Source organism: Cydia amplana, chromosome 26, assembly GCF_948474715.1.
Source record: "Cydia amplana chromosome 26, ilCydAmpl1.1, whole genome shotgun sequence".
NCBI classification, from domain to species: domain Eukaryota; kingdom Metazoa; phylum Arthropoda; class Insecta; order Lepidoptera; family Tortricidae; genus Cydia; species Cydia amplana.
Window position 1 is genome coordinate 5,326,675 of NC_086094.1, and position 23,504 is coordinate 5,350,178.

A 23,504-nucleotide genomic window follows, 5' to 3' on the forward strand; every position below is an offset into this window, starting at 1 on the left:
AACACTGTACTTTGCAATCATGTTACTTGTACAGCAGCAATGTATAATGAACATATTAAATGATAAGCAAGTGTAAGCTTACATGGGTACAAGTCGGAATATTACGTTGAATTCGTGGTTTTATTTGAAATAAGTAGTATTTACCTGTGAAAAGTGATCCCATTGGCGTGGAAATTAATCAAATCACTGCGATGTTTACAAGTAATTATTGCACAACTCGGCATTTTGGAAAAAAAAACAGAACTTTATTCGGTGAACAGCGCGCGTGCACACTCGGTAACAACGGATGGCGAACTGGCGGCGTTGTATGCTCAATGAGCTAACAACTGCGACACGGCCGCCGGCGGCTTGTCCGCTCTCTAATAGGCAAATTAGACTCTCGCGCGAGCCACGAGACGAGCCGCGAGCCGCGCCACGAGACGCGAGTGTAAGCGGTGGGCTCGCGGCTCGTCTCGTGGCTCGCAAGCTCGTCGACATAATATAATTTAAACACTGACGGCACGGCATAAGGTTTATAACCGAATGACAAGCCGAACGCGAGTGTAAGCGGTGGACTCGCGTCTCGTGGCGCGGCTCGCGGCTCGTCTCGTGGCTCGCGCGAGAGTCTAATCCGCGTATAACGCCGGCCACTCCAAGGGACGCAGCCATGCGGTAGAATGAGATAGCAATATCACTTGCTCCCTCTACCGCATAAATGCCTCCCTTGGAGTGGCCGGCGTTGGCCCATCGTGTAGAGGAGCCATTATATGCTCTGAGACTAGCACCCAAAAGACGAGGATGAGTATCTTAGTTTTGTTTGTTCCTATTTACCAATTTACTGACAAATTGGTTTGACCAGCTATAGTTATTTGTTTTACAAGGGGGCAAAGTTGTTGTTCGTGCTAATATTGATACCCGATGAAGCGGAAGATTCCAAAATTGAACACGAGCGTACGAGCGAGTGGTACGAAAAATGGAATCTTGAGCGTTGCGAGGGTTTCAAAGTACGAGGGTGAAACAAAATTTGCCCCCGAGTGAATCACAAAATGTTTCACCACACCAACCCGATGAAAATATTGACAACGATAACATATCAAGCAAAATCACACCAAATCAAATCCAAATGAGTGTTATTAATTTTTTTTTATTCAAAATCATCATTTATTATGCGTGGTCATACATAAAAAAAATATACGCTTCGACTTGAGAACCTCCTCCGTTTATTTCGTCGGTTAAAAAGTCAATTCTACCAGCAAACATAAGAAAACGACTGCATTTTGCATTTGATTACTTTGCCTCACATGTGAATAAAATGCAACTTTGCTATCAGTTTTTGAACAATGAAGTTAGCCTTTACCAGTAGGTGTGGTGAAAAATAAATTTCATGGGTTCAAAGTTACGTGAAAAAGCTAGTATAGGTACTTTACAAAAACGTCAGTATAGTTTACCTATTATTTATATCTAAAATAAATCGTAAAAAATAACAAGTTTCTTAACTAATTGGTCCAATTAAGTTTGATTGGAAAGTTATACATTTTCGCCTGTTAGTCATCGGGCGATTCACAATGGGGACGGTGCACATAGTTTTATATATACTAAGTATAGTTAGTTTAATAAAATGCGGGTACCCACCGGTAAGTACTAAGTTTTTCTATTACACCTCGGACGTATCTTGTCGCAAGTATCATCTTCCTCGCGTTGTCCCGGCATTTTGTCACGGCTCATTGGAGCCTGGGGTCCGCTTGGCAAATTCTCAGGAATTGACGTGGGCACTAATTTTTACGAAAGTGACTGCCATCTGTACGGCTACCATCAGTTTGGCACTGACATAAACGCCATCGAGAACGTAATTTACTTTCTATACATCTCGCTCGTACTCGCATATTAGTGCGAACGAGATGTATAGAAAGTAAATTACGTTCTCTATAGCGTAAATGTCAGTTTTGACACTGTCAGTGACTCATGGTACGGGCTCTGACCTTTCAACCCAGAGGGTGAACTAGGCCTTATTGGTAAAGTAAAAGTATAGTAAAGTAAAAAACCGGCCAAGTGCGAATCAGACTCGCGCACGGAGGGTTCCGCACCATCAACAAAAAATAGAGCAAAACAAGCAAAAAACGGTCACCCATCCAAGTACTGACCCCGCCCGACGTTGCTTAACTTCGGTCAAAAATCACGTTTGTTGTATGGGAGCCCCACTTAAATCTTTATTTTATTCTGTTTTTAGTATTTGTTGTTATAGCGGCAATAGAAATACATCATCTGTGAAAATTTCAACTGTCTAGCTATCACGGTTCGTGAGATACAGCCTGGTGACAGACGGACGGACGGACGGACGGACGGACAGACAGCGGAGTCTTAGTAATAGGGTCCCGTTTTTACCCTTTGGGTACGGAACCCTAAAAAGTAAAGTAATTGTATGCACCCAACAGTCTTTGTTTGTATTTCAGACAGGGGATGAAGTGGTACCCGGTAGCGTGTTGCTGCCTGCTTCAAGAAGAGGCCGGTACCTCGCCAACATAGTCCGGCGGCAGGCAGTGGTAAGATGGTTATGTAGCATAATTTCTAAAATCAAATTTCCTAAGTACGTAATTCCTAAAACAGAACATCGAAAATCAAAATATCTAATGTACGAAATTCCTAAAGATGCATGTCCTAATACACTTTTAATCGAACGATCTCATTTTCGAAAATCAAAATTCCTTTGTACAAGATGCCTAATGACGTATCGTATCGTTTATAAAGCGGGTCATTCTTTGAGAATATGTCTGCGGTTGCGTCTAATTGCTACGACTCTACCAATGATATTATATAACCATACATAGGTTATACTCATACTTGAGGAGCATAAAAAATACTTCCATATTTATTTCTGTGCCTACGAAGAAATCTGTTATTTTTGATTAATTTTCTCATTCCATCCATCTTTGTTAAACATGGTTAAACATAAGGTCGTCTCTTTCTCTTTCGGTGTGCGGGAGCTCGTTAGCACGTGCACATTTCTCGCTTGTCCAGCCGCGATTAAAAGCAACTTGTCCAATTTGTCACAAGGTAAGCGCTTCAATTTTGGAACGCAACCTATCTTGAGTTATAAATCATTGGACTCTACATACATTTGGTATGGGTCGCGGCAATTAGATCGCAGAAATATTTTTTGAGAATGACCGGGTATCCATCATTGACCTGTAACGTCTATGCACAGACAACATATTGGCAGATTAGTGATTTGTAGCGTAGTGATACCTAAAGTCTATTTTTTTATTCGGTAGACTAAAATGACATTTCATAGTATGAAATGACACATGATGTTCATACTATGAAATGTCATTTCAGTCTACCGAATAAAAATAATCGGAAAGAAATAGTACCTACCTATGTTAATATAAGTAAGATTTAAATTAAACATTTTACTTTTTTACAGGATGGCACTGGAATCAAATTCAACAAGGATGCTGATCGGGTAAAATTAATTCTTACGTAATTGTTAAATTATTAGAAAACTAGCGACCCGCCTGGCTTCGCAATGGTTAACAAATTATACTATAAACCATTCTTTTGAATTACTCTATCTATTAAAAAAAACCGCATCAAAATCAGTTGCGTAGTTTTAAAGATCTAAGCATATATAGGGACAGACAGACAGCAGGAAGCGACTTTGTTTTATACTATGTACTTAGTGATGATAAACGGTTCAAGTCCTGCCAGATGCAGCGAATTATAGCTGGTCAACCAAATCTTGTCAGTAAAAAAAGGCGCGAAATTCAAATTTTCTATGGTACGATATCCCTTCGCGCCTACATTTTTCAAATTTGCCGCCTTTTTCTACTGACAAGATTTGGTTGACCAGCTACTTGACCTTCTACTTGACCATCTATATTTCATTTTTCCTATAGGTAATATTAAATACTATAAATATTTAGTTTTAAAACTCCATTTACACAAGTACCTACTTTGACATTATTGTAATGCAACATATGGAGTTTGACTCCCGTTCTAAGGGTTATACATTAAGTCTGACTCACGCTTGACTGCACATTTCTAATAGATTTTCCTGTCATGGTAAAGAACTATTTTGTGTTTTTTTTTTCGGAGAGATGAACGGTCAGATAGACAGACAGACGCACGAGTGTTCCTATAAGGCAGCGGTCGGCAACCCGCGGCCCGCGGGTCGCATGCGGCCCGTGAACCTGTCACTTGCGGCCCGCGAGCCTCCCTGGCTATTTTGTATGTAATATTGACAAACGACAATGTCTAGTCTAGTCATAAATATTAAAAAAAGTGCGGCCCGCGTCAACTTCGTTAACACTATGTGGCCCTTGGCTGCTAAAAGGCTGCCGACCGCAGCTATAAGGGTTCCGCTTTTCCTTTTGAGGTACGGAATCCTAATAAAATAAAATATAATATCCTGTAAAATTTCTTCCATGCTCGTACCTATTTGTGTAGATGAACGCCGAAGCGAAGAAGAAAGTGGACGTACTCTCCGAAGAGCTGCTTCCGTACATCATTGCTGAGCAGGAACGAAGAACTACTCTTCATAAACGAGTGATGACCGCCATACAGAATGGGGAGAAGGGGGTCACGATAGCGGAGATGAGAAATAAGCCGCCACTTATTATTAGGAAAGGTAAGGTCATTTAGCATGAACATTTCTCGTTCATTTAATACTTCTCGGCCATGTTTAAGGCCCACTTGCACCACCCCTCTAACTCAGGGTTAAGCAGTTAAACCGTTAACCTAATGTCAAAATGTACTAGTAACCATGGTAACTCCTGATTTAACCGGTTAATCCCGGGTTAGTGAAATGGTGCAAGTGGCGCTAAGTATAATGAAATTTACGGCAGTGTTAACGTGTGCAGTTAACAGAATCCCTAGATGGCTTATCGATGTACATAGATACGCCTCCAGAAGGTACATTACATAGTTCCCTATACAGTCCATAGGTGGCGCTGTAATTAGTTATAATTATTTTAGGATTGCGAATTTGTAATGTACTCATGACACTTTCCCAATATACGCCATAATAAGAAGCACACGCAGTTTGTCTCCGATCCTCAAGATCCTCCGACCTCCGCCCACGTGTAATCAGGCGGACAACGCTTTATAGTTTATATATGTGTGTGATTCTTAGACAAGGTTTAGCTAAATCGCGTTTGTGTTTGGGATTTTAAACGCCATAGGTAAGTTATATATAAGACATACAAAATCGGGCGCATTTCGCCGCGGCCTGATAAAATAATAAGACATAACTTTGTGTAACTTCGTACCGCCGGCGACACGAGTACGCTCAATGAAAAACTCTATGGCGGTTAAAAGGCTAAATTTAACACATTCAGTGCCGAAAACCTATCGGGTATTTTATAATTTCGTTCCCAGGCCGGACGACCCGATGGGATCGTGGTACTACAGCTTTATATGACGAAATTGTTGTGGCCTGGCGCGGATGTCTTGTTGGGCTGGGTGGCAATGAATGTGTTAATAATGCTTAATCAAACTCACACCATAAATAAATAAATATTGTAGGACATTTTTACACAAATTGACTAAGCCCCACGGTAAGCTCAAGAAGGCTTGTGTTGTGGGTACTCAGACAACGATATAATAATAGGCCTCTTCATCTATGTAAGATGTTTTAAGCAGCATCCTGGTAACGACACTTACGTTCATGGCTGTATAGTCAACGATATATATAACATACAAATACTTAAATACATAGAAAACAACCATGACTCAGGAACAAATATCTGTGCTACCAATATCTGCTGCCGCCACAGGGCGGACACGCCATACATCAAAAATGATTTGCGTTTATATGTGTGCGCGGCACGTCTGTACACGCGTCATTGTGTATCTGACGGACTTCTGGCATGCTCTCAGTAGAGCGACTTATGCACATGTCGCGGCCAGTCGCGGGGCGAGGTAATCCGACTCGGGGCGGGGCGGTGCGTGGCCGTTCTGTATGATAATACTATTACTTATTCTGTGCTGCTGCTGTGCTGTAAATATGTGTGCTATAAATACTTCCAGGCCTGATGTACCGGTGCCCGGCGAACCGGGCCCCCAAGGAGCCCGACGGCTCTGGCATGATCATGTGCGAGGACGACATCACGCCGACCCAGATCATGTATGACGCGTGTCTCAGCGCAGAGGATAAGGAGCTTTATAATGCTGAGAACAAATACTTTTTCTGCAACCGTAAGTTCTATCTATTATCTATTAAGCCCTTTTGTTCTGAGTTAGAGTATGTCTCTAAGCTCAGTGTGCCGCTTGGCAAAGGCCGAGGCAGCTCTTTCCATTGGGGTCTGTCGTGGGCCACTCTTCTCCATTTCGGGCCCGCTGTGAGATTGAGTTCATCCTGCCATCTTGTTCGAGGTTACTTCTGACTCCGTGTGCAACCTCTTGGGTACCAATCCGTTACGATCTTACACCATTTTTTCTGCTTGTCTCTCAACATGTGGCCAGTCCATCTCCACTTCTGCTGGTATATTTTAGTGAGTATGTCGGTCACTTTTGTTTTTTGTAACCGTAAGTTACTCGTAGTCAATGATTGGACAATATGTGGCCATATCTGGATCATACACATTTTTTAGCAAACTCGTTCGCTTTCCTGTATACATCGCAAATTTAAGGGAACCTAAAGCTAATTTTTACGCGGCACCTTTATAGGCGGGATAAATTTTTTCAGTACTTGAGACCTAAAAATAAGAAAAACGGGATATCTAATGTACGGAGCGTGATGGTAGCATCACGCTCCGCGATTGTTAGGTACGCCATTTCGGGTCCTAGCTAAATTGGTTGTTCCATACTTAGGCTTAGCACGCACTGCGGTTTTTAAAAAGCGGTTCTGCTACCGCAAAAAATGTAACGTACGGCATTCTATATAAGCGCACGCACGCAACTTGCTACATTTTGACCGCAACCGCAAGAAAAAACCGCAGTGCGTGCTAAGCCTTACGCTATGGCATGTCCAATAGCTAGAACCCTAAATGGCGTAACAATCACGGAGCGTGACTGTACCAGAGTCGTTAACTTTGATTGTATCGTCCACAGAAGTGACCTTTTTCTAAATGTGTTTGACCCATCTAGCAAATTGGTCGCCAGTTTATGTCGAGTTGTGCTAATTAGGCACTCGACGTATCAAACATGTTAAGATGCTATTTTACCTAGCCTTTTTCGGGATGCTTTTTGGTAAGAGGGACAGAGAAAGGTATGATGTGACAGAGAACGCTGCTTTTTCCTGTTGGATGGAAAAAGAGAAGGGTCTAATTTTTTATTAAGCAGACGCGTCTGCTAACGATGCCTTGCTTAAATATTAAATTATTTAAATATTTACCTACTGGTTACCTATGGTGGTATTAATTATACTCTATATAGTTTAAGGCTGAAAAGACGACTACACTCTTTGAGTGTTGGATTGCAACTAAATCAGTAAGGGCTACTTGCACCATCTCACTAACCCGGGGTTATGCGGTTAAAGCGTTAACCAAGTGTCAAATTATGCTGGAAACCATAGTAACTCCAGGTTTAACCGGTTAACCCCGGGTTAGTGGAATGGTGCAAGTGGCACTAAGACGCTGTCATTTTCTACTACGCGATTACCTACGTCCGATTTTACCCAAAAACGAATATAATTCTGAGAGTTATAAGTATAACGGACTGTATTTAATTATTACTTTCCGTTATCAGGTCACAAGATCGAAGGCCCAGATCTACCCCGCAACGGCACCACCGTGTACGGCTGCGCGCCCATAGAACGCACTTCCTTCAACTACACGACCACCAAGTGTTCACTGGAAGACACTGAGGACGTCGTGGTGCACTACCGGTATTACCCGGATCGGGTGAGTGAATATTGCCATTACTCGGTAAAGGATGACTCACGTTTGACCGGTCCGTGCCCGGTCAAGGCGTCCGACACGTCATTTTCTATGACGGCTGATCGGTGATCAAGTGGTGCTTTCCATAGAAAACGAAGCGCCGGAAGCTCCGGCCCGGCCCGGCCCGGTCTAAGGTGAGTCATGCTTAATACATCACCAAGCCTGGAGGTAAATCAATCATACAGGTGTGAATACCTAACAATTTTTGAAGCAAGGGTGGAATGGAAAAATTCATCACTTTGAGCGTAACTTGAACTTGCAACTCACATACCCTCTTACCCGCTAGTGGCTTAGACTGGAAACTTAAACTTGACATGAACACTTCGTCCCAATTAACAACAAGCATGTTGCCCCCAACAGTATTGCACTTTGCGCTCTTCCTTTTTATTTCAAGAAACGTAAAGTTAGTGTGTTCGTTAAAATGCTAATACTAATTTATATTCCTATTAACAGACGTACAAATACGTGACGGAACTGGATCCGGACCGAGAGGTGTGCGACCACTGGAACCCATGCCAAATCGGCTACATTTTCAGTCTACCCTCACCTGACATGGCGACCCCTGCTAGCGAACTGTGGCGTAAGTATAACAACAACAATACATACAAAAATATATACAACGACAAGTAGGGACATAACATTGTACGGCTACCATCAGTTTGTCACTGACATAAACGCCGTAGAGAACGTAATTTACTTTCTATACATCTTGCTCGTACTCGCATATTAGTGCGAACGAGATGTATAGAAAGTAAATTACGTTCTCGATAGCGTAAATGTCAGTTTTGATACTGTCTCTGACTCATGGTACGGGCTCTGGTAGGTATTAGAACAGCCAAGGTTTACTTGTGAATAGAGTCCGCGTGAAGTGTACAGGGTGCCTAGTCAATATGCCAATCGTTTACGCCGTAGCAAACAATACGCTCAAGTCTCTCTGTCGCACTAATATAGACGAGTGACAGAGAGAGATTACCGTTAATCATAAAGTAGATATTTAATAAAATAAACTTTTCTCGTTACCTCTTTATATTTTGTTTATTACAGCCGATGCTCGTAAGTACATAACAATTTTAGTGTTTTATTTCTTTCGGAATTACCCTAATCCACCTTTATACAATTAAATTATTCTTCGCTCCAACACCACAGTATTTATGTGGTTTCATTGTGTACAATTTTATCATTATACTAATTATCTGACTATATTTTTAGCTGACAGTAAGTATACACAATCATAGACAATATTATGTATACCTATATTTTTTGCATATCGTTAAAATTTATTTGTATAGGTAATTATATTTTTTATCTCAGAGTCAGAAAGACTTACGGTTTAAATTTTTTTCCAGCATTTGATGGTAAGTGTACAACAAAAAAAATATTTTAGTTTTATAATTTGAATCTAGTTTTCACTGGGTTTACGTGGGTTATAATTTAATATTCATTACAACGATATATTTTTATTTTTAGATTACGAGAGTAAGTAAATATTAAAACTGATTATAATAAATAAATACATAATATATATTTCCTTTTATTAATTTTTGTTTCTTAATTTGTTATTATTGTGTTTTTTAGAGCTCTAGAGTCTGTTTAAGATAACTTTGCATCCACTTAAAACGAAGTGTTGCAGTGACAGTATAAACGTCTATTTACATAGAAATTTGACCTTATACTTAGCTGGTGCCACCGTCACACTTTGTAATTGCAAATGCCATGCACAGTTATCTTGGTCCGACTCTAACTTGGAAGTTTATTTATGTAGAGTAAGTATATATAGGTTGAGTCTGGTAACAATAGGCTAAATTTAACAGTAGAATTGTGTAAGCGAATTTGGAAAGTGAAGAACAAAAAAAAATTGATCTTATTTATTTTACAGTAGAAAAATACTAATGTAACGGATTAAAATAGCTACTTACTTACATTATTACTTCATTATTTTATTAATAAATGCTTTTAATATTGCAGAAGATGGTGAGTTTTAAATAAGAGTTATTGTGTAATACGAATAATATTTTTTTTTATTTATTGCATTTTTTACTAATTTTTTATTATAAAAATTGTGATGTACTTAATATTTTTCCAGAAATTGTTCCACGTAAGTTTTCAATCATTAATAGTTATTTTCGATACAAGTGCGAAAAAGAGGAAATTCGAAACGAGTGGCGATAAATTAAAACACGACCGAAGGGAGTGTTTTAAATCGACACGAGTTGCGAATTACCTATTCGCACGTGTATCGAACAACGTTTTACACTTTAAAGTTTCGACATACGCACGAAAAGTGCTATTTTACGCACTAGTGCGGAAAAGTAGCCCCATATGTACTGTAAAATATTATACTTATTTATATGTATATATGTAAATATATTCGCTTTTGTCTTCGCCGGGCATAGACGGGAATAGGTGCATTCATATGAATCATTCTTATCTGTCCCCGCCTCATGTACCTTTTGGCGGCGAACACGTGGGCGGGGACAACTGGGAATACCTATACTTACCCCTATACTTGTTATATTCATCATTTTGATTCAAAAACGAAAATGCTAATGAACAAATTGTTATTTGTTCACCTAAAGTAAGAAAATCAAATAGAGGCTGTGAACAAGTAGTAATTTTGTAATCGAATTTAAACTGTTGTGAGACATGCTAACATTGAAACATGTCGCGCGAGTGACTTAAAACAAGTGAGTAATTTTGTAATTAAGAATCTTGAGCGTGGAGAAAAACTTTATACAAAAGTTACAAATACATATGTACATTACATACCTACCTTTAGTCTTATCCTAACATGCCATTTTATCCTTATTTCAGCTATTCCCGGTAAGTTTACGTATACCTAAAGTTATAGTCATATAATGGAACCTACGGTACAAATTTGATACAAAATAATTTGTAACAAGCAATCACGAAGCAAGCAAAGAAATCCGCATTTGTTTGAAATAAACGAAACATATAAAATACTCTGGCAAGACTTAAATTCGCAACGCTAGGGTACCAGACAACTCTCTACGACTTGAGCTGCCAAGACATACATATTTGTAGCGAATATTACCGATTTAAGCTGTTTAAAACTACGAGACTATAACCTATACTTTTCAGTTTTTGAGCTATACCACAGAATAAATAATAGTATATACTAGGTACAGAAAACTCATTCTCTAACAAAACGCGTCTGTTACGATGGACAGATATGGCCACTAGGCGGCGACAGCGCCACGCGCGGCTTATAGCTAGCCACCAAAATTGGTGTGCAACGGATGTACTTTTAGCTACTTGTAGCAAAGCGACGAAATCGCGGAGTGAGCCACGCCTGGCTATACTTAAAGGATGACTCACGCTAGACCGGGCAGGCCGGAGCGGCCTGGTCTAGCGTGAATCATCCTGGTTTTCATAGAATTAAGATTCAAAATATTATTTTCACCTCAGCAGCTCGAACAAGGGTACTTTGATTCTTAAAAACAGTGAGCAAAATGCGATTTTGCTCACTGAGTGAGACAAAATGACATTCAAGTGACCTTTATAGTCAAATGTCATTTCAACATGCGGGGTCTAATAAAAGTTCGAAATACTTGGGTTCTATTATCTCTGTCCCTTTCACACTGTTAGCAAAAAGAAATAGACAAAAAAAAGTTAAAACAACATTCAACAGTATATTCACGATTTATAATAGACCCCCGAAAAACTTCAGACCGCATCGTTCCAAACCACGTACGAGTATGAATTCTTAATAATTAATAAATAAAAATAAAGTTTAAGATTTGATAAAAACTGATAAAATACTATATTTTAGGTATTTTATTGTACAATTAAAATAACGAACTCAAAAAATACACAGATCATCACGCAAAATTAATTATTTTACTTTTAAGAATTTCTACCATAGTTGACAAATAGTACGTATCCGCAATTCGGACCGTATCTTACAAAGATTTTTTTTTTAAATTGTCGTTTGAAGTGTTAGTTAATGTTTGTTATTTCTATATTATTTTAATGGAATTTATTATTACGTTTTGTTTTTGTGTTCCATTGCGGTAATTAAACTTAATTGTTTGTATATCTTAAGAAAACATGAGTGCAGGTATTAAGTGATGAACAAGGATTACATTTTTCAAGTTGTCTAATAGGTATGTTCTCACTGCTGTGGCTGGTCGTATACCTATTGCCTAAAATTAACCTAAATTGTTCATTACAAAACCCGCAAACTAGAAAGAAATACCTTGAATACTAAGATCCCCTTCAGTCGCGTATTTCGTACATGATTCCAATGGATAGTGTAACAATTACAACTTGAAGCACACTTTTTCATATTTTGCCACTTGTGGTCTCGTTAAATATATAACCCACTATAAATTTTTGCTATTTAGATTAATAACTTGCGTAAAATAACCATCACAAGTTGAAACTAACCCAAATATGTCAACTTTTGGCATTAGAATAACAGTGACATTGACAGCGTGACGTTCGGTCGTATTGAAGTCTGAACTCCTAGTACAGCGTTAATACAAACAGTCCAAAAACTTCTAAGATTTTAAACTTCCCGCTATGTTTTGAGTATGTTTGCTACTGGTGAACGTAGAATACTTCCACACGGGAGTGTTTTTCGGAAAGAGACTAAAAGTATCCCAAAGTAAAATAATGTTTGCAGATTCGTGCATGTAGAGGGGCCATAAAGCGTTCCTTTTTATTACAATTTAGTCTACTCAAACTGACTACCCGATTATTGCCTGTGAATGTGTGCGTAGACGTCATTGAGAATATCTCCGTCTTTCTCTAAGACGCAAGCGTGAAAGGGATAGATTTTGGTAGCATCGAACTTTACGACTTTTGACCTCTTCCTCGGTTATGGTAGCCTGGTACTTTTGGTAAACATTTGTCTTAATAAATCACTGGTCGTCGGTTGCATATCGCTAATAGGTACGGGGCAAATAACCTCTTCCTCAGTCATGGTATCCTGGTACTTTCTGATTAATGTTTGTCCCAGAATGTCGCCGTTATGTCGCTGGTATGTCGCCGTTATGTCGCTGGTATGTCGCCGTTATGTCGCCGTTATGTCGCCGTTATGTCGCCGTTATGTCGCCGTTATGTCGCCGTTATGTCGCCGTTATGTCGCCGTTATGTCGCCGTTATGTCGCCGTTATGTCGCCGTTATATCGCCGTTATGTCGCCGTTATGTCGCCGTTATGTCGCCGTTATGTCGCCGTTATGTCGCCGTTATGTCGCCGTTATGTCGCCGTTATGTCGCCAGTACGTCGCCTGTCGCCAATGGGTCGCCGTTGAGTCGCCTGTCGTCAATAGGTCGCCAGTACGTCGCCTGTCGCCAATATGTCGCCAGTACGTCGCCTGTCGCCAATGGGTCGCCGTTGCGTCGCCTGTCGCCAATATGTCGCCAGTACGTCGCCTGTCGCCAGTACGTCGCCTGTCGCCAATAGGTCGCCGTTGCGTCGCTAATAGGTCGCCAGTAAGGGGTATAAAAGACGGGTGCGCGCTGCGAGCGGGTCATTCATTCTTCAACCATCGGCTAGCAGTGACTCTGGTTCTCGGGCGTTTAAATATTCGGTGAGCAAAGTTCCTCTACTACTGTTGCTATGTTTGTTTTCGCTTGGAATTATCCTGGTGAATTTAAGCGTGGAAATGGTGTCTGTGTTTGGTTTTACGGGGACAATATCGTCGTAAAGCTGATCTTAGACTTTTGTGGAGATTCTTTGTTACCGTGTACGGGATTTAAATATAGTGAAGTTTCCTACGCAGTGTTTTTCTAAGTGCCGCCACGTTATGCAGGGACAATATCGTTGCATAGCAGGGACTTGGAAAGCGTGTCTGTGTTTAGTTTTACGGGGACAATATCGTCGTAAAACTGAACTTGGGCTATTGCGGGGATTCTTTGCTACTGTGTGTTGTTATAGTGAAGTTTTCTACACTGTGTTTTCTAAGTGCCGTCACGTTATGCAGGGACAATATCGTTGCATAACAGGGGCTTGGAAGGCGTGTCTGTGTTTGGTTTTGTGGGGACAATATCGTCATAAAACTGAACTTAGATAGCGGTGTTTAAGGGAATTTCACTTCTGTGTTTAGTTAGTTTGATTTTGTGAGTAGTTTGGTTCGTAAAATTGAACCTAGTTATTTTAGTGTTTTACTATGGGGTCTTTTGCTATATAGTTTAAAAACCAGATCATTGTTTGGACTGACTGTTTGTCCGACTGGACCGCTCACCCCTTGCGGTGTTAAATGTGAGCTGTCTAGGAGTCTTTTTGTTCCAAGATGAGGGTTATCTTGGCACCTTCTCTTTACCAACATAGAAGGTGAAAAACGTCTCCCTCCTTAGCTCTCCAATGTCCAGCTGTTAGATGAATAATGGGGATGTCACGTGCGCATCATCCGGAGTAATCTGGGCCCATTTGAAATCTACAGTATTTGGAGGCTTCGTATATTAAATATATTTATTTATACCACTTATATACATAATAGGGCCCTGTCTTACCCATGTTGCCACCCTGCCTTTGTGCAACCCGCCATGGGGGGAGACAAGTCCACGAGCTGTTAGGTTGCATTCTCGGAATCGCTCGCCGAACTCTTACAGCTTCTTAGTAGGGATACACTTGCGTATATTCCAAAGTACCAGGTCGATGGTAAGTACGAACTGTGCTTTGGTTATACTAGAGTAGGGACAAAGGGTAGGTTTAGGGTAAATTCACACACAATTATTCGGAATTTAGGGTTCATTTTAGTCTTGGTCTGTAAAATTGATATATTTCTCCTTTTAAAGAACTTCAACTACGGTCTCGCTATACTAAAATTGTGCGTAAATGGGTATAGGGTTTCAGTTGCTTAAATCTTCCAATATTTTAATTTATTTGGGGAAAATAATTAATGTAAAATCTTATCTCTATTTTTATTTATGAAATTCTGGTTTTCTGGTGTAAAGACGAGGTACTGAGTATTTCAATCATGTTTCTAAGGTATTTACACAATTAAATCTTAAATATCAAGTTGGGATTAGGAACACAGTCTATTCGGAGATAGAAAATCGACGACTAGCTGTTTTAGGGAACCTTTGGCAGGCAAGAGTAATCCAAAGGATATTTTGAGTGAAATAATGCTCATCTTGATATTTCAGTCTCATAAAATATAGTATATTTTTAACAAATAAACTTAGTACTTCGTTTATACTTCTAAAAGACTAGAAATACAGTTTATATTTTAGTTCTGGGGAATGGAAATGGGATTCGCATCCCTAGCTTTTGAAATAAAAAAGAATAGTAATTTTGATGACTGATGGATACTTTGACACTTCTTTCCATAGCCATCTAGGTACGCATAGGTTCCGAAGTGTTGGTCATAGCCCGTCTGGCTAAAGAGGTAGGGTAGGAGTTCCAATTGACCTTGCTGATTGGACTAGGAGCCCCCAGTCCTGCATCGAGCGTATGGGTAGCATATTTCGTATAGAAGCTGGTAGATAATAATATTAAATGCTAGGGTGTAAATGGGCTTACCCCAGGAGTGCTACTCATATGTTATCCCGGAGGCTTAATAGATTGTAGCAGGCTTTTACCAACCCCATTTTTAAACTCATTTTACCAAACTTAATTCTTTTATATTCATACTACCATGTATGCTGCATTTATCTAAATAATATTATTCGAAGTAAAATATAGCAACATTTACATTACACTAATAAATTCTGGTAACTTTCGGTACTATTTCTGTAATTTAATAAATTTTTCTAGTAAGTCATTCATTAACATCATAATAAAATATGCTTCCAATATCATAATATACTTTTCCTACAGTCCAGGTAATTGTAAATAGTCAAGAGTCCAAAATTTAGCTGATACTCATTAAAGAACTTAGGGTACCGCGGTCCACTTCGAGGGGTCTTAACGCTAAACTAGACGATCACGACTAAATCACTTGGCCATATTTCAGGGGTAAATCTAAGGGGGTGTTTATATTATGGTTAGTTAAGTAAGTAAGTAAGATAGGTAGTGGGAGGTTACACTGCGCTGAGGTGAAAAATGTTGTGTACTACACGAGATCAAAGTTATTTACATCTCGTGCGCTTTTGAGTCCCTTACTACGCTCAAGATTCTAAATTAGATTCACGAGCTACGCTCGTGAATCTAGTATAGAATCTCTCGCTTGCACGGGACTCAAAATAAGCACTCGAAGTAATATCAAACTTTGATCTCTTGTTGTACAAATAACTATTATTCGAGTTGGCAACAAGTACTTATGAATACAATCTCTCTCTCTGGTCCCTCGGTCGGTCCCTCATGTCTGAGGATCGTGGTCAGTATCAGGGTTGCATCTGGAGCGGATGATCTGCCTCCATCGGTTTCTGTCCAACGCGTCTGACGACCGTGTAGAAAGGATGACGAGTCTTTAACTTGATCGGACCATCTTATTGGTGAACGACCCCGTGATCTTCTGCCTTCGGTGTTTCCAACCACAATCAGAATAGAATACTTAGTCATACAAATATGATAAAATGTTGACAGAGGACAGCATAAACGAATTCGTACACCCGAGCATGCAGTCGTACACGAGCAGCCCGCGAACCATCATCATACCACACGGCGGAAGACGGAGTCCTAGTAAGTAAAATGAAAAAAAAAGTAATATTCTTTTCAGTCATCATTTCTTTATTTCATGATAAACATTAAAAATTATGTTTCTCTTGTCATCATGATCGTCAAGCATTACATAATTAAAAAAAATACATAACTTTGTCTGCAATGACTACAAAACATTATGTTAGTAGCAACAGTAAGTTTATAATACATATATAATATGTTACGGGCAACTTGATACAGATATCCGTAAAAAATATAATGCACATTGGATCGTATATATACTCGTTTATAAACTATCCATGAGGAACTCAGAGGATTTTAATAATGGATTTCGGTCACATTTAGATACTAAAGTTTCCTAGGTTTAGCTTAGTTTCAGTAATACTGCCACTTTTACAGAAAGCATGATTTAATTTTAGTTCTAAATGATATTTACTGTTGAGATTTTTATTTTCGCTTACTTAGCTAAAATTTTTTGTTTATTTAGGTTTTACCCTAGAAAAGATCCAAATCAAGACCGGCAAGGGAAAATCAAGAAAGGTAAGTTCTTAGTGATCTCCTAGGACCTCCGGTTTCGTAGGCAGGGTCAGTGGGGAGACACTCCTCCTTTCGGGCAAAATCCATTCGACTAAGTTTTGCTCCGAGCACTGACAATCCAACCTCTAGACTGAGCTTAGGCCAATTCTTTCATGAAACCGATGCTGCCAAAAATACGGGGGTGCGGGGGAACGAGGTGAGCGAATCCCGTGCCGTGATTGGTCCGTTCAAAGACACGGACCAATCACGGCACGGGATTGACTCGAAGATGGAGTAACGCTACCGTATGTGTGGCAGAGGGGGTAGCGCGACTATGCTATGTCTAGAGGTTGGATTGTCTGTGGCTCCGAGCAATTATTAGGGTTGGCACCACACTTGAGAGCACTTGAAGTCCTTTTGCATGCACGACCACAGATAAGATTTATAAAGACTTGAATTTTGACAACCCTAAATATCCAACTAGGGATAGTGCGATACATTAGAAAGGAATTAGCATGATTCGCCCTGAATCGCTGTCAAACTTCGGTTGTGTAGGAAGTGTCCTTTCTGTACGGTACTATTATTTATTCTGTGGCAGCGTCACTAATAGACTAGGCTGAGAGACCGTTAAACATTGACGTATATCTCAGGACTGGTCTTACGGGCAGTAAGAAGGGCATAAATGGTGCCAGTACAGCGGTGTGACACCGCTACAACGCCACTGGTTGATGAGTTCGCATCACGCGCGCGATCGGTTGCAACTAGTTGCGATACACTTCACGATTGGCTCGAATTATTGAGTGACACCGCTGAACTAATACCATTTTTAGTGCCCGTAAGGCCCGTCGTGAGATATACTTCAATGCCGTTAAATTATTCATCTTAAATCTATTTTTTTTTAACTAGCAGAGCCACCCCAAAGGCGTGTATGCATAAGGGAAGGAATGGAAAGATTTGCGAGGTCCTGGTAGGCTTCCGTAGCTCAATTGGTTAATAGCAACACACGGATTGTGAAGGATGCGGGTTCAAGTCCTGCCGGAAGCGTAACTTTTTCCATTTTTTCCTTTAATATAAAATTATTCATCTTAATTCTTCGACAGATCAGTCAAAACGACTTCTCCGCGAAGATCGGAGCTTTCAGCATCACAATAACGCTGTCCTTCGACGAGTTCTCTCCGAAGTTCTTCGGGATCTTCTACGCCATCGTTAACATCAACAACAAGCCGACTCCTATGAAGTTCTTGTCTTTAAGTGAGTTCTTTTGAATTAACAGTATTTTCATCTTAACTATCACTACCACCATCATTACCGGCCTGGCTTGGACGTAGTGACTGCCTGTGAAGCCGATGGTCCTGGGTTCGAATCCCGGTAAGGGCATTTATTTGTGTGATGAGCTTAGATAGTTTTTCCTGAGTTTTGGGTGTTTTCTATGTATTTATGTGTTTCTATCGTTGTCTGAGTACCCACAACACGAGCCTTCTTGAGCTTACTGTAGGACTTAGTCAATTTGTTTAAGAATGTCCTATAATATTTATATTTCTTTATCATTTCAATCATCACAAGACTCCTGATCATCGTCATTATTATGATATTTAATGCCAGCATCATCACTCTCGGCATCGTAATAGACATTCTTAGACTCGCGTCATTAACATACACATCTTCTTTTTCGTTTTTATTATCAATTGCATCATAATCTGGGCAGTGAATAGGTACTTTGCTCTTAACATCACTATGACTTACGCTAAAAATCCGGGTAGTGATGGAATGTTGGGTGATCGGTGATGACATGTCGGACACTTTGGGCAGGACGTTCCATCGTGAGTCATCCTTAAAACGTGTTAGCTATTACTAGGTACTCCTTGCCGCTACACACTTAGGCAACTTTTCCAAGTGGGACATGAGAGTAGACGTACGGGAGTCAACTATTAGCAGTGGTTGCTATCCACATTCCACATCTCTTCTGCGCTCCGCTGGACCATTCTCGCACGTTTTCTCTCAGCTCCGCCATAGAAACTGTTTCGTTGCGTGTTCCATTTTCGAAAACTTTTGGCTGTGGCGGCGAACAATTATTTCATGATACGACAGGCATGCCATAGAACATGATGGCACGCTTATCGTGTCATACGCCACACGTTAAAAACATTGATGACACGCCTGTCGTGCCGTCCGCATCGAATCGGTTAATAGAAAGGCATATGTAAAATAATAATTTTAATAATGTAGGTACATATTTATTGTTCAGTGCCAAGCAACATAGAAGTAACCGCAAAGACGATCGACGCCCTCCACGGGCAGAAAGTGAACAGCTCCGCCATCCCCATCACCTGCGACAACTGCCGGGTTCACGGGCTCATGGTGCGGGCGAGAGACAACAATGTTTACAACATCGCGACCAGCCGCTTTAGAGTTAGACAGTGAGTTTGTTGCTATATTTAGTTACGTAGAAGAAGTGAGTCTAAACACTCTAAACCGTAAAATTATTCAATGTTAGTATGCCTCACAACTAGGGTTACCAGACGTCAGGAAATTTCCTGACATGTCAGGAATTTTGGCCGCTTGTCAGGAATGCGGCCGGAATACGAAAATGTCAGGAATTTTAGTGAATTAACAATATGTGTCTAAAAAGGTACTGTATTCAAATTTACTTATAAAGCATACAATAAATATAGGTCAACCAAATCTTGTCAGTAAAAAAAGGCGCGAAATTCAAATTTTCTATGGGACGATATCCCTTTGCGCCTACATTTTTCAAATTTGCCGCCTTTTTCTACTGTCAAGATCTGGTTGACCAAGTATAGATATCGCATACTACAGCTAGACCCCCCAGTCGCCCGCCGATACCAGCGTCAGGATTTTTTTTCGCAAATCAGGAATTTTGTCAGGAAATTCCAAATTTGGATCTGGTAACCCTACTCATAACAGTTTAAATTTGATTAAACAGAAGTTAATAATAATCAATCATCATCAACTGCGACAACAATGTGTATGATCTTGTTCAACCGCTTTTATTAAGCCCCCTCCACATTCGTGCGCGAATCGCGGCGCTTTATATATTATATCATTTGTTATTTCATTGTTATAGGGATATTATATAATATTGTCCGTTAAACGTGTTAAAAGTTTATTTTAATAATAATTTATAGTATATAAAATAAAATTTAATTTTATAACATTTTAATTATTGCAGAATGCCAAATAGGTAAGTAATTAGACAAATTTAAAACAAGATGGAAGAATGTAAGAATTTTTTAGAACGTTTTACTGCTGTTGGGATCAAAGGACCCAATTAGGATGCTTAATTAATTAGGAGTTACATTAATTGCGACAGTGAAGCAATTAGGTTATATTTTTATATGTGAAGTGATTTTGTTTCTTTGCTCGCAGGGCAGTAAATATTCACCTCGGCCGACAATACATATGATATGATCTTAGGTTTTCTTATTTACTGGCCGAGGTATGTACCTATGTATAGGTGAACCAGGATCTATTGAGGGTGCGCCATGTTGCGGAATTTCACTGGAACTATTTTTTTCATACTACACTGAATTGTCACCCTATACATGAGAATAACAGCGCCCTCTTGACAATTATCATATATTACTGGTCAGGCTATATATGTGTATAGTGTCATTAAACAAACCGCCATACTAAAATTGACACTGAATGTCAAATTACTAGTAACTTTTGTTTATATAGTTAGCAAGTTCTATTGAATGACACTTTATTGTGTATACTATTTATTTTTCTGCTCGACGGATCCGGAAACAGGCAACTTCGTTTAGGCTAGCGGGCCGGCCGCTTTCCGGCCCGAGGGCAGAAAAGTATTTATAATTGTAACAAAAGGTTAACACAGCTTAATCAATTTAATAATATATTGTTAGGTACAGAAGGCTTAATAACTGTTATTTCCACAGGCAATTAACTATAGAAATCAACGTAAAAGACCCGCAACCGCAAGATTTCGGTGATTACTTCGGTTTGTTTGAAAACAGCCGGGGGCAGGAGGAGCGGCATAAAATACTGACTGTCCGAGGTACATGTCTATGGCACTTATGTGTAGTTAAACCATTGTCGTATATATATCTCAGGACTGACCTTACGTGCAATAAGAATGGGGCATGAATGGGGCCAGTACAGCGGTGTGACACCGCTACAACGCGATTGGTTGATGAGTTCGCATCACGGGCGCGATTTGTCGCAACTAGTTGCGTTAGATGGCGTTAGACTGCACGATTGGTCCGAATTCATGAGTGAAACCGCTGAACTAGTACCATTTTTGTGCCCGTAAGGCCAGTCCTGAGATATATGTGAACATTGAATGAGTCAAACGCTTCACTCATCACTTTTTTATTCAGTCTTCCTAACTGCGATTTAAAAAAAAAATCCTAGTGCAGTCAGTCAGACTCACACTTATAGTATACGAGTATTATTAGGATTTTGAACTAAGTATGATGTGATTGATGTGTGAAGCGCGTTATAATCTGTTTAAGAACTCTAAAATTTAGATGTTACACACTCAAAAGTCGAAGAGTATCACTTTTAACCAGCTTCGTAGATAAACAATACACCGGTTTCAGAGCAAGATAAATTAAAACACTTTTAAAGGCTTTCTTGTATGATGAATGTGTAAGCATGTGTAAGCAAGGCCTTGTGGTGTGAGCTACGCCTTACTCTCACACGCGTACTTATAAATGTTATTTTAGTCAATATAGATATATACTCCGAGCAAGTAGTATCATTTCAACGTCACACCTCACACCTCACATGGCGACTCTGCCAGTGCGGCCTTGCGCTTGGGGCATTTACTTAGTGTATGTATTTGAACATGTATTAACCAATTTCCATATTTGAAAGCTCTTTTTAAAATTTAACTTTTGGAGCTGGAAATTTATTCTCGAAATTGAAGCAAATGGTCAACTAAATGGTTGGCTTGCTATTACCGCAGAGCTACCAAATACATGCAAATACTAACTTTAAAATTGTTTTTTTTTATTTGCAGCTCCTGGTTTGTAGAAACATTATTAATTTATTCTTTATACATTTTTAATTTAAGTGCTTTTTTATAATTATTATGTTTTAAATAAATTACTTTTAAATTATTAAAGTTGCTTGATATTTTCAGAAAATGGTAAGTTTGTCATGCACGATATTTAAATAATAAAACTTTAGTACTTGTTTATTTTTTATTTCAATGACATTATATTTTATTTATTAATTCCAGAGAATATAAATTAATGCTAAAATATCTTTTTAGACGTGGGTACGTATTATTTTATATTAATATTTTCTTCAACCTAGTCAATTCCAAAAACAAAGCTGTTCGCTATAATAATCATATTATTATGTTTATTAAATTAATTTTGGAATAATCGAAGTGATACCTATCGGAAAATAATACATTATTTTTTATTTCAGAAAATCGTAAGTAATCACAAAGTCGTAATCGTATTTAATTAATATTAAGTTTTGTTTTTTCCTCGCAAGTGAGTTGATTAACGTCGTATGAAACACGAGTGCTTGGGTCATTACATACATCGGCTTCCTTATCGCGTGTTTCCTTTCAGCTCGCGCGCACAATATCGTCTCAAGTGTAATGACCAACAACGTAGCACACTCAATAATGTAATAATATTATAATATATATAACGGCCGCCTTTAATTTTATAAAATGGCTGCCATCTTGAATGACGACATTTTTGTCCCGATCATAATGAATATTGATGTATGCGGACCTGAAAGGCCCTTTAATTTAAATTCGTAGTCAAAATTTTAAAAAAATTGCCGTCATCTTGAATTTCCACATTTTTTTATTCAATCGTGTCGAAAATTAAATTTACAGTACATAAGGTGCTATTTTCCCGAACTAGTGCGAGAAAGAGCACTTTCCGTGCGTATGTCGAAAGTTTAAAGTGCCACATGTACTGTGAAACGTTGTACGATACACGTGCGAATAGGTAATTCGCAACTCGTGTCGATTTAAAACACTCCCTTCGGTCGTGTTTTTGGTTGTATTGTAGGTAAATAACTAAGTTTACGTCTATGAATCTATTATACAGTTTATGACGAACCGCGAGTTCTCAGTTCGGGGCGGACTACTAGTACCTAATATTTATTCTTTACCATGAATTGTACTACAGTGATACACCTGAACCGATTCGAAGTAGCCTGTGACGTGCAAGGCAACTACAACAACATTACCAAATACGAATGCGCGGACTGCCAACTGACTGACATACTGTGCAACGGGCAGTCAGTCCTTGCAGCTGGCCGCGTCACCATCATTCCTCAGTCACAGCAAATTAGTTACAACTTCCCCAGGTAAGTAACTGACAAATAATTGAACACTGTGCAACGAGCTGTCAATGTCGGTAGTTGGATGGCATAATCAGTGGCGTATAAAAAAATTGTTTATTACAGATCATTGATCCATAATGTTGTTAGTATACGAATCTTAAAAACTATGAAAATCACTAACGAAAATAATAACAAAACAACAACAAAAACTAAGAGCTAGGTAGACGTGGCCACTATGAGACCGGGAGCGCAGGTTGCCATGGTCTAT

At 39.4% G+C, this 23,504-nt stretch overlaps 1 protein-coding gene across 1 annotated transcript; it reads left to right on the forward strand.

Annotated features, from left to right (window-relative positions):
• Positions 1-1,512: 1,512 nt before the first annotated feature.
• LOC134660070 (uncharacterized) lies at positions 1,513-23,264 on the forward strand. Its single transcript, XM_063515770.1, has 13 exons — positions 1,513-1,613; positions 2,430-2,519; positions 3,401-3,439; positions 4,423-4,603; positions 6,004-6,171; positions 7,663-7,817; positions 8,307-8,433; positions 16,349-16,444; positions 16,911-16,963; positions 18,040-18,190; positions 19,185-19,356; positions 20,857-20,975; positions 23,080-23,264. The coding sequence occupies exons 1-13, from the start codon at positions 1,545-1,547 to the stop codon at positions 23,262-23,264; spliced, it is 1,605 nt and encodes a 534-aa protein (XP_063371840.1). The 5' UTR covers positions 1,513-1,544.
• The last annotated feature ends 240 nt before the right edge of the window (positions 23,265-23,504 follow it).